Raw genomic sequence first — 13,229 nt, forward strand, 5'->3', positions numbered from 1 at the left:
ATGCATGAATGGTGGCTTCACCGACGCTGTTTGTATATACGACCAACCGTTTCCAATTGATACAGCTGAACATGGCACATGTTAACGAATTGATTAAAATGGAAACGACGCAGACCACCCATCCTTCAAGCCACTCGGCACTAAAGCTCTGGGTGTATGACCGAATCAGAGAATGGTGGCAACAATTTGAAAGTACATTATTAAAGCGAGCTACTCCGCCGAGTTCTTCAAATTGTCATACAACGGAGATACGGCGTCGCACAGTTGAGTAGTTTTGGTTTCGTTCACCACTGGCAGTATATTAACATAATGTCCACATACTAGTGCCAGAGGCGACGAATTTCAATGTGTGCAAATGTCACAGAAAACAATGTGTGCCACAGAAACCATATTTTCCATGCAATGGCATATATGCTATGACGGAGCCAATTTGAATCACTTAGGTCCGGTCGAACACACGCACATGCGCGCTTGACCAAGGCTATGTTCGCTATGCTACCGGTGGTCTCTGTTTTAACTGTCAATTCCCCCCCCCCCCTAGTCTCTCAGTTACCAATATTTCATCTTCTCAAGTTTAAAAGAATTGAAATGTTATAATCGTCAAAAATGAGTTGTTGTCCAACAAGTTCGGAAACTAGAATGTACAAGCTGTCCAATCCTTTTCTAAAACTCGAGTCTTTCAACAATTCGAAATAAGTCTGTTAAGCGACAAAGGACCTTTAAAACACACGATTCCTTTTTATTGACACCAGGGTATGTATCCTTTGTGAAGCCAATCTCAGCAGGAATTATTGAAAATATCATTATTAATGCTGTAAATCTCTGAGATCGTTCCGCGGCATCACCGCGACACATGATGTTAAATGCACTAACTTCACCATAAACACTTTTTTTTCAAAATGGAACTATTTTGTCCATATTTATTCCATTTATGCACGGAATATAGTACAGTGTTGATAATATAGCAGAAAAAAACCGTTTAAAAATACGATATCGAATTTTCAATATAGTATGTCCCTGTTTAATGTATCCACATATACTAACGAGTTCGCGAAGAGGGGAATTTCTGAACGGATACAAAACCGGGCGAATGGACGATGTAAGTTAATATGCTGTGAAATTAGATTAATATTACGAAAATCATGAAAATTTACCTTTAAAAAACACAGCAATCCGTATTTTCGAAACCGATCATGAATTTTATTTCAATCCCCATTACCCGCTATGACTTTAAAGTTATGGCGAGTGCGATACACAAACAAAAGGATTTGCATCTTATTATGAAATTGTTTGGTATCTGTTTTAAGCGTCTTAGCCGGATATATACGTGGTCACGTGACTTCATGACACCATTGTACATTACGAGAATCTTGAATGTATTCACGAAAATTGTGCGATTTGCATCTCCAAAATGTTAACATGATTAATCAAACTGCGAAGTTGTTATCAATTATATTATACATTAGTATAGTTCCGTGTCAGGGGATGGGACACTGTTGTATGCCGGGTACTTTGTAGCTAGTGTGGTTATATATAGCAGCGATATTCAATAGTATAATTTGTGTAGCCTCTCATTTTTATGTTTATTTAATTAATTGATGTATTTATATATTATGTTGTATTTATTTATTTATTTAATTATTTACTTATTTATTGCATAAATCAGCGATATCGACACATTCAACATGTATGCATTGTTGTTGTTTTGTTTTTCTTCTTGATTTCAGTAATTTGACATCACTGCACTGAGAACTAGTACTAACAGAATCCGTTACAATGGAAACACGTGATATTTGAAAAGGAGGGGACAGACATGTCACGAGCGCCGTGTTAAGTACGATTCTTTTTTTTTTTTTCGTTTTTTCCGTCGTGACATCCCACCATTACCGGAACGTCTGGCCCAAATTAAACGAAATTTCAAACGATAACACCACCCACACAAAATAACAAATCGAACAACTTTTTTTAAGGAAAACTGCATTGAAAGAGTAAAATTACCAGCGTATTTAAACTAGGCCAACAAGAATAATAAGAACCACACATTGATACCGGTGGGAACTTTCGAAATCACCTTCGACTGTTACGCTGCTGGCTTTGTCCGCTCTCAGTCATGCGCATAGCGGATGTGGACATTTGCGGGTGTATCGCATGAGGCGGCCATTGTCACGGCCAATGTTTTCAGTGCAAATACGGCTAAGAAAATGTAACAAATTTACCAATTGCTTCCCGCGATAGCGTTTAACGTGAATATATTTCAGAAACCTGGGTGTCCATGTTTGATTTTCGCTAATTTTCGGAGAACAGGATTTCAAGACGGATATATAGCAAGTTGTCATGTGTTGTATATTCACTGAGGACTAGTTACTAATCGGGTACACCATGGGACGTTTGCTAATTCTCTGTCTAGTTTTAATAATACACAAATAAAATGCCGGTTCAATAATATACACTGTATATAAACATGTATTTTCATATTACCTGCTATGTTTCTTGGATTATATTGGTCGAAAAATTATCTCAACGTATCTCTGCGAACATTTCATGTTGATGTGCCATAAAATTATGTCACGATTTGTTTCAGTTTTTCTCCTGAAAATACCTAGTCGACGCTAACCGATTTCTCGAAGAAATTGCAAAATTGTTCTATGTTCTTTTGTTAATTGGACTAAATAAATATAATTTGCAATTTATATCTTCAAGTCTTAATCAAAATTGTTGAAAAAAATTTGTAACAAACGTTATTTATGGCAACAGTTGAATTTAGCGTTGAAATTAGTATAAATTAAAAATTAAATGTATACGTGAACTCAATTCCACTCTGAAAACACTGAATAACACTGTGATATGAGCAAGTTTGCATTTAATTTAATATTTCTGCATAATTATCAGTTGATACTACTATATAAATTATTGGTACGTTTTTATTAAACATTGTACATTGATCCAATATATTAACGTAGTAACATCAACGTTTGAAGTGTATAAACAAAATTCTAACACACTGACGAGCAATAATAATTGTGACGGGACAAAATTAAATTGGGCATACTTTGAAAAGTTGTTCCCGGGACATTTTAGATTCATGGAAACTTGAACGCTGGTTTTTTTTTTTTTTGTTTTTTTTTTTTTTTTCTTCAAAAAGAGATACTTGATCGTAGTAGAATTGTTTGATCACCGTGGCGGACGAGTCAACAGTCCTCAAGTACACACTTGTGAACGCTGTTTAGTTTTAAGTTCCCCGACGAGTAATAATATTGCATCACAGGTGGTCGCGTGGGGGTGACACCACCACGTTTTCACCAGATAAAACAACAATTTGAACGCATCGGAAGTAACAACTTCAATTCGACTTTCAAAAAAAAACAATTTTATGAATCAATTTATGGATATTGAGTCAAACAATTGGGATTTGTCACGCTTTTAGTAGATTTTGAGAATTATGGTAAATTTTAAAACCTGTTAACCACTGTTTCCTGTGAAAACGACATGTTACGCAATGTCTAAAATTCTACGTGGTTATGTGATAAACATGTCAGACTGACTGATAATTTTATCTTGTATAATTTTCAAAATACGCATTTTAAAACTTTTTAAAACAAAATAATAGCAATGCTTTATTATATGGGAATAGTATCTATTTGCGCACATTGGTTGGTTCGTTCATGGTAGAATACAAGTAATATATATTGCTATGCAGTATTAGTACATTTCAAGGATTCCCCCTCCCTTCGAAGAAAAACTTTGAACTACACTTACGTGTCCATTGTCGTCCAGTAAATTGTTTGTGAGTTTGAGTTTATCGAACGATACGATCTGTTTCATCCAGATTGAACCTCTGGCTGGGGAGTCTGGATGCACATGAATACGCCCAGGCATTTCGGGGTCACCCTGTCCAGCAACCAACCAGCTAGAGCTGTGAAACGCATACCGGTATCTTTTGCTGTCGACCTACGAGTAAAGAAAAAAAAATGCAAGATGAAATTGACACATTCGACAATTAATACATAATTATACCATGTTTGAATGTGTCCCAACTCGAAAAGAAAATGCGCCGAAGATGGCGAGTTGGGCTCAATGATACGCGATATCACACGTCACACTTTACCATATACGACAAAACAATTGGCGTATTGTGCTTGTTTTCAACATTTGCGCTCTTGTTCTGCTAAAATTTCAAGTACTGTGACCAAAAAATGTCGAAATGTGCGTCATTAGAGTGTGCGAGACGCGGTAAGCCTTGATAAGTTTTTGACAAACCAACTAGACAAGTATTCAGTCAGTATTTAGAGCTATTGTACGATTTGAAGTGACGCGGATAATTTACAACACCATAGTTGCCGGACAGCGCGTTCGATTTTCATGGAAATAAACAATGTTATTACACGCGTCGACATAGGTTGCATGGGCCCCACGTCGAACTGGACGCGCGCGAGGAATAATGGCAAGCACCAGATCTTGCTTCTAGATAGTTCTCATGCCCTGTGTTATTACACGTTAACTTTTACAATGAACGCAGTGCGCAGCAACTTGATCATTGTGGGGTGTGTAAATTGCCTAAGAAACCAATCACGTAATATGGGATAGAACATGATAGTACGCTGCAATGCTTCGCGTGAGGTTATTGGTGCATAAAAAATAAAGGAGTATTTGGGGACGCAATTGATGACAGATAATTTTCCGAAATGGTGCGTTGAATCACAGTCCCTCATTTGTTGAGGGACTGTGGTAGAATACACACATTTGTACAATTATTGGCGTACTAGTAATTCAGTATTTACAAGCTCGCCTCTCTTTGACCCCCATAACTAGCCTAAGTTTAGTTCATTGTACTACAAACACCAGAAACACGAGTATCGCCTTCGAATGCTCCACGAACATCACCAGCGACTCCCCCACCAGGGTACCACTAAATACGTGGAGAGCAGGCTGTCGCATATGAGGCGCCTTCCGAGTGGGCATATGACATCAGTCGGCGGCGATGCTGTGAATTTTATTTATTCGCAGATCACCGCTAGATCATGAACTTTATGGAGGAATCATAATAGATGTCTGTTTTTGTGTGTTTTTTTTAATGAGACGGTAAACTACCATCCTAGTGATTACGATGTCACAGAAATGGAGTCGAATCAACCACATTTGTACCAGTCAGTGGCAGCATCGGAAAACACTTTCGAGTACACAGTATTGGTATGTTAGCGCACATATTTTAATAACATTTTATTAAGTGTTATTATAATATAACACAATCACAAGATCCAGAATTACAGTCACTGAGTCTATGTGACCTGAAGTATTTGTAAATTTTCTCATGGTGTTGCGAAACCCACCAGTTATACAACTCAACGACGTGGACTTACCGGCACAAAATCCATCATCAGTATATACTCCGCCATGGGATCCATTCCTCGGATTTTAACTTGAAACGTTGGGAACATACGTCTAAAAAAATATATATAAACAAATCATAATCAACAATCGGCAACAATACATAATGTAATATCTGAAAATAATATAAAGAAAATGGCGTGACGGTGTCACATGACATGATGTTTTCTCTTAAAGATATAGAAATGTATGTTTTTTATTATAAATTAAAATCATCTACACAATAAGTACCAGAAACTGGAAAAAATAGTTTAAATCTCCCCCATATTAACACCGTGAGATTGCGCAACAGATATTAAAAATTAACTACATGTGTCATAATATCTGGTTGTAATACGATTTTAGTTCACATGTGATTCGCCCCACTGGATGGCGTTGAGTCGACGGGAAATATAAAACGAAACCGTTCGAGTGGACCGTCTATTAGGACGGTGGAGAGTTTTCAATAGAGACAATATAACATCATTACAAACGCATGCTTTGGCATATCGGACACAGTCAGTTTTTATCTGAACTTGCAGATTTGGCGTGTGATGGGTAAAAGTTAAAAAGCAATTACTGTTTGAGAGCAACTTTCAAGTTGACCTAACGTGAGTTAAGCACTTCGACGCCCCCGGCGCCTATATTCGACCAGTTCTAGTTAGCACCGTAATAATTTGTCATTACGAAAAGAAGATGACCATTGCATTACTTGCTACACAGCGCTAAAAATATGCATGTATGATGAATGCGTGGTTGTAAAATATGGACTACACGGTTCATGTAAAAGCCGTAAAAGCTGCCATCAAATGTCGACAAATTATGAAATCTTTTGAAGATTGTTTTTGTGTTCATTAACTACATGTCTAGTTTTACTAGTTCAAAAGCCAAATATATACGCACCACGTGTTAATTTAGAATTTGGCAACCGTGCCAATTCTGCTAATGAATATAGCGTATGCAACATACGATACGTTGATGTTGTATTGTACAACGTCACTACTTGTAAGTGCAATACTCTGTAATGCTACGCCGGAACAATGCCAAAGTAGGGTTAGGGATGTTTGCCCGGCGGCTCAAGACGCGCTAAATAGCCTTGACATACGACAACGGTAATTGACTGCGTCTCTTTATCCCCCGAAGTGACGAAAACTGAGCTCGTATCAGAAACTATCCACACAAATAGCTGTGTCAACGACATGCTTAGGAGGCTGTGTCGGTTAATAGGATAAACAGGCTGACAATTTGTGAGGAGAGAAAAGCGATGACATTTTATATGGCAATTAAATGGAAGATAAATGGGATTACTTCCAATTAGATTATGACTCTAAAACAAACAAGGTCGCCGCTACCAATAACGTACCACAACAAGTTTAAGTACGTTGCGGTACATCGGGTATGCCTACAATGTGTTACTGATTTTTCCTGGCCTAGTCCCGTTCATAATCTCATTTATTATGTTCCACACGTTTTGGCATCTTATTTACTGTTGCGTTGCACAACAGTGAGGAGTGGACATTTCCATGAAAATTAAACAAAAGTTGCCGTCACGGAAATATGCGCCATAATCCGTTTTGTCTTCATAATGAAAACGTGTATGAGCGCGCGTGCGAAGACTTTGATGGCTCGGATTGTTCAAATATAAGAAATGTACTAGTCGAGGAGTGGGACGCGCGTTTTCAAAATGAAATTCAAATATGTATAGTTTTAATAAATGAAAACATTCGTTATTGTTAAACAAAGAAAAAAAATAGGCTGTGAGTCACCTGATGTCGTAACGTGCTAAAACATACTGGACGTTAATTTCACACTAGTGGCAGACACATTGTGAGGATATTGGAGTGGGGCACAATACTACCATAACATTCACTTTGTTTTGGAAAACAATAATTATACAATCATTGTTAAATTAAAATGTGTCAGTTTGTCTTGATGTTAGCATTGTGGAATAAGATTCACTTTTTATTTTACCCGAAATGGCCACATTATAACCATTGTTAAGTTAAAATGTGACAGTTTGTCTTGATGTTAGAATTGTGGAATGAGATTCACTTTTTATGTTGCCCAAAATGGCCACGATTATAACCATTGTTAAGTTAAAATGTGACAATTTGTCTTGATTTTAGAATTGTAGAATGATATTCACTTTTTATGTTACCCAAAATGGCCACGATTATAACCATTGTTAAGTTAAAATGTGACAGTTTGTCTTGATGTTAGAATTGTGGAATGAGATTCACTTTTTATGTTGCCCAAAATGGCCACGATTATAACCATTGTTAAGTTAAAATGTGACAATTTGTCTTGATTTTAGAATTGTAGAATGATATTCACTTTTTATGTTACCCAAAATGGCCACGATTATAACCATTGTTAAGTTAAAATGTGACAATTTGTCTTGATGTTAGAATTGGGGAATAAGATTCACTTTTTATGTTGCCCAAAATGGCCCCGATTATAACCATTGTTAAGTTAAAATGTGACAATCTGTCTTGATGTTAGAATTGAAGAATAAGATTCACTTTTAATGTTGCCAAAAATGGCCACAATTATAACCATTATTAGGTTAAAATGTGACAGTTTGTCTTGATGCTAGAATTGTGGAATAAGATTAACTTTTGATGTTGCCCAAAATTGCCACGATTATAACCATTGTTAAGTTAAAATGTGACAATTTGTCTTGATTTTAGAATTGTAGAATGATATTCACTTTTTATGTTACCCAAAATGGCCACGATTATAACCATTGTTAAGTTAAAATGTGACAATCTGTCTTGATGTTAGAATTGAAGAATAAAATTCACTTTTAATGTTGCCAAAAATGGCCACAATTATAACCATTGTTAAGTTAAAATGTGACAGTTTGTCTTGATGTTAGAATTGTGGAATGAGATTTACGTTCTATGATTGCCCCGATTATAACAAATTATTACCATGTATTGAAAATACACAGCTCGCATGTTAATTTAAAGGCAGTTAAACACCAATAGTACACATAGTTCAATAAATCAAGTGTATCTGTCAGTGATTCTTCGGATGGTTTTGCATTCCTGAAAATTCTAAAAAATGTGTCCTGCCTTTGTAAGTTATATTTGAGTAATTATTTACTGCATACTGTAATAATGTAAATATATTTGTAAACTTAATAATAAGTTATTTTATCCCAGAAAGTATGAAGTCGTGAGTTTTTGATTAGGTATTCAGAATGTTCCTGTAACTGAAAACAATATGTCGAGAGTGGTTGTGTTATTTTGAGTTTGGTTTAATCCCTGATTACAGTCGCAAAAAATCGCATAAGTTTTTAAACATTCTAAAAGGCTGGTTCCATCTGCAGTAAAATACCTGGGTCTCACCTGGTTGTGATCTGTTGGAAATTATGATAAAGACAGTAACTATGGAGTAGATCGCATAATACAAGCAAATTCTGAAGCAAGTTTACAGTTGCTGAATGAATTTGACAAACGGCGTTATGGATGTGAAGAAATTTGCATCGCATGCAGCACGGGGTGACCGCTTTGGATGCGATGAACACAGATGGACTCGAGCAAACACCAAAATGCACTTGCGTCGCTCTTCTCAGTTTAAAATGCCATCAATCGGTTGCTGGGAGGAAAACAATGTGACATTAACGAGATAAATATCAGAAGAGAGAGATTTTGAACAAACACGAGTGATTTATTATTAACAAGTACATCGACGGTTTGATTGTACTGGAGAAATGGATTAAAATTTAATAGATTTATTGTCTGTATGCGGCAGTGACGCTCTAGCCTAAGGAGACGTTTTCCGATTTTCTCTCTCTCAGATGTGTAGGGTTGCAATCTTGAAGTGAGCAATGTGGACAAAGCATGGTGCGTCTTCGTGAAACTTAAAACGGAATGGAACGTGACATTCTATATGTTTCGGTCTGACAGGCTAGCACCAAAGAAAGGTGAACGACTTCAACTGCCTCAGACATTTTTTTTCCTTTTTCTTAAATATAATAAGGTGGATATTTTCATATTTACGTGGAGCGACATGTTGTTTTTAGTTGGAACGGGTATATGACGAAATGTTAGTTTGAAACGTTGGTTTGGACATCGAAGTCGGCAGAATAGTATCGAGCGGACCAAATCGGGTTTTTATTACGTACAAATTATGCGCGATCTTTCTGCCCGAATATGAAGTCGAAATAGTATATAAAATAATTATAGACTATATATATAGTTGATTACGATTTCGTTTCACATTTTCTGTGTTATTTTATCATGTTTTTCAGCTTGCTCGAGAAAAATGTGCGCTTTTGTTGTTTGTACATTGTACATTGAATCATATAGACAGCCGCGGTTCGCCACGCATTTCCGCAATTCTGTTAAAACACACACATAGATATGTACCCCCAGACGGACGCAATGCTCGGTGTGGATTTTTGTGCCAGTTCGTTGTTTTGTTGCATTCTCGGCCAACCGGCAATTGTTCAGCCCACGACTCATCACACATGAAAAAGCTCAACTATTTACTTAACAAGCTCACGTCGTTCCGTTTCATGGCAATCAGAAAAACAACACATTCCACGAATAATGCCACATTTCCCTCTCCAAAAATGTTAAGTCTGCAATCCGAACTTGAACGAAATTCACACAGAGAAACGAAATATGTTTTGGCTATGTTTGAGCATTCCGTTTTGAGTTGTACATTTCAAATCAAATCTGGACTATGTACAATTTTAAGATAGGAGCATTAGTATGAAAACCAATTTGTGTGACATAATTTACCTCCAAACATAGTTTTCATGGGATGTTGCTGGTACGAGGAATTGCAATATCAAAAATAAATAAATAAATAAATAGGTGTTATCTTTTTCTTTTTTCAATATATGCTCTATTTTATGGGCACATTTGTTTACAGAGGAGAGCCATGATGCTTCAAGACATCCTAACACAGTTGAGTGAAGTTGAGCTTCATAAAATCAGTACGAACAATTTGAGTTATGGTTGCCTGACACAGCTAATTTTTAATACAAAATTATAATACTTGAAATTTCAAATTCATCCTAAAAATCAGTGTATTCATCAAAGTAAGGATATCACAACAAAAGTCCCCCCCCCCTCCGTATGCACTTCCGTTGTTGGCCCCTTTCCCTTGACCAGCATGCTTTTAAGAAATAAGGTCATTCTTCTCAATTTGAAGCGACAGGTAGACAAATTCCGACAACTAGAACCGAAATCAATCGCGAATCTCTGGACTTATACTTGTTTATTCTCCACAGAGCCGGCCTCGCCCACCCACCCTCATGATAAGTGAACGTTTCATACAAGGGGGTATTTCAATACACCCATGTCATAAGATCTTTGATGGGAGGGACTGATAAAGAAAGATCAAATCATGAATCGTTATCAAATACGACATCTTATGACATTCACCTTCTCGCTTCCATCCGGAAACAAATCCACAGCATCGCCCATATTTATTCCCAACGCTCACGTATAGGGTGACGTTTTAACGACGCCGGGGTTGGTAGGAGATCTAAACCAAGCAACGGTGTCCTAATCGAGAAAGTTTCTGTCTAATCTCAGTCAAAAATAAAACAGCATGCATCACACGTCCAGTAGTTGTTTAGTCCGGGTGTGTTGGCGCAACACTCAGCGTCGCGCCAGGGGGAGTAGACGCCCCGCACCGTTCAACGTCAGTGATACAGATAACAGTGTCGATTAGTGATCAGATCGGATAAATCAAAATTAGCCTGGCAGCTAGACAAAGGCTGAACAACACTCCAGATGTACTCGGCGTTAATTAGCAAGGAAATTATAATAGTGACGCTTCAACACTTGCATATAATCAGCCATAGTATCCCAGTGTGAAATCGAATGGACACACGCTTTAATATGACACATTGAAACTAAAACACGACCACGCAAACTGATCCAGAAACACAGCCGATGATGATGGACGGGATCCGGTCAATTTGGAATTAAAGTTCGGGTTCGATGGTCGGAAAGTGCAGAATGGTATCATGATAGTAGCTTTAATTCACAGTTCGAAATCGACCAAACGAGTAATTGAACCACATTTCATCTTATTTTCATTTATACCAGGACTAAGAAAATCCAGAAGATGACAATTTCGTGAGTTGCTAACAGTTGGTAGTGATATGAGTCTGGTAAACTCGTTATAGTGGTTGAATTTCACGAACAAGAACATCGCTAAACAATACTCGGTAAATAACACTAGTCTCCACCATACGCGTTTGGTAAATTGCTAAACTCGTTATGATATTCTTTACTGAGAAAGTTACACGGCCATTGTATGAAGGAATGTATTAGCTTGACACTTATTTTAATTTCAATTTCAATTTTGATCACTCAAAAAATTAATAAGAAATTGGTCAATCCATCTAATAGCGCTCGATTGGAATGACAATAAACCAGCCATGACTGGAGTTCTGCTTTCATGTTAAATGATTTAAGTGCAAACGTCGAGAGTAAATTACTCGAGAATATCAATCGCACCCTTCCCGACCTAAGGATTCCTGCTCATTCTGAAACACCCACGGAAGGTTACAGTAGAAAATCCACGACCCTGTGCACGCACACTAAAGTAGATATATCAAAGGACTGTCTCAATGGAGCCTGTCTCTAGTCTCCATATCTAAAAAACAACTCGAAATATAATGATTCTAGTTTTCCATTTCTGTGTAACTATTAGAAGGGTTGGGTATGCAATAAATCAATTTATATATGCCACTTGAGTGTCAGTTTTTCGCTTTAAAATAAAACTTGATCTATGGCACCCGCTTGTCAAATAACCTGAACATCCCGACAAACATGAAAACTCTATATAAGTTACAAGTGATGGCGACAGTTTTATACCGACCTCAACTATTGCTGAGCAAACATATACAGTGGAATATGAGACGAGATGTATCAGGCTGCACTCAGTAACAAATTGTCGCTTTCAAGCTCCTTGAAGACCGAGCACTCTCCCCTTAACAGTACAAAAAAGCGTTCATGACTTCTTGCCCAATTTCTTGCATCTTTTCGGGTGTCTGGGTGGACTGCGCTCTTCTCGAGATGCGCCACCTGTCAGAACGGAGGGCTCTGAAGGGGCGATTGTGGCTTAAAACGTTTCGAGGGTATTCATTGGAAAGTGGGACCGGGCACGATCGATCCAGCACGATGGCCATCTTAAGTAACACAAATGGTCAGTTTTCAAAGAGGAATGATTTAGTAGTGCCTAAATGTTGTCAGTTGGATCTTAATAGTCGCGAAAATGCTCAGTTTGGGCTTTTATTTTATCCCACGTTCCCAAATGCATCATCTGCACATTGTTGTTACAAGCAGTAAACACGACGGACTCAAGTTTGTATCGCGGCAATGAATCATAGAGAACGAATGCCCGGGACATTAGTTATTAAAGAGGCCTTATTTGTAGTAATAAGACAATTAATTAAAAACAAGTTTTGTTGTGTGTATTCAAATCGTAAAATTTTATTTAGAATAACACAGGGTTTACGACCGCTAATAAATGCCGTGTATTCCGGCGGACTACTTCGTTCGAGATAAGCATCGCGCTGGATAGAAGGGAAACGTTCTACCGGGCATATTATGATACTGCTATCGGATGTGAGGTCTGATTTCGAGTTTATGCAATTTTCAAAAACAAATAAGTTCATTGTTAGAATTCGGGTTTACATCACAGTCACTTTCGATGGAATAAGGGTACAATATTGTTATCGCCATCGTCATCATGTTTCGCGAAAATCTTTACAGTCGAATATTTTGTGTTGAACAAAACGCATCGACAACACCCCAGCCTGAGAACGATCGGTTGCCCATTAAATTAGAAAGCATCTTATCTATCTGCAATTATGTTTAATCAAAATCACC

General features: G+C 37.4%; 1 protein-coding gene across 1 annotated transcript in view; it reads right to left on the reverse strand.

The window, feature by feature from the left end:
• Positions 1-13,229, reverse strand: part of LOC100313747 (T-box 1 transcription factor) — a 28,460-nt gene that overhangs the window by 11,276 nt on the left and 3,955 nt on the right. Inside the window, exons 3-4 of the mRNA XM_085491610.1 lie at positions 5,358-5,439; positions 3,757-3,948 (exon numbers count right to left, since the gene is read on the reverse strand). Coding sequence (XP_085347736.1) covers positions 3,757-3,948; positions 5,358-5,439 — 274 coding nt within the window. The remainder of the gene's footprint in view (positions 1-3,756; positions 3,949-5,357; positions 5,440-13,229) is intronic.

The sequence above is a fragment of the Saccoglossus kowalevskii genome, chromosome 16, assembly GCF_978046115.1.
Source record: "Saccoglossus kowalevskii chromosome 16, keSacKowa6.1, whole genome shotgun sequence".
Classification (NCBI taxonomy): Eukaryota; Metazoa; Hemichordata; class Enteropneusta; family Harrimaniidae; genus Saccoglossus; species Saccoglossus kowalevskii.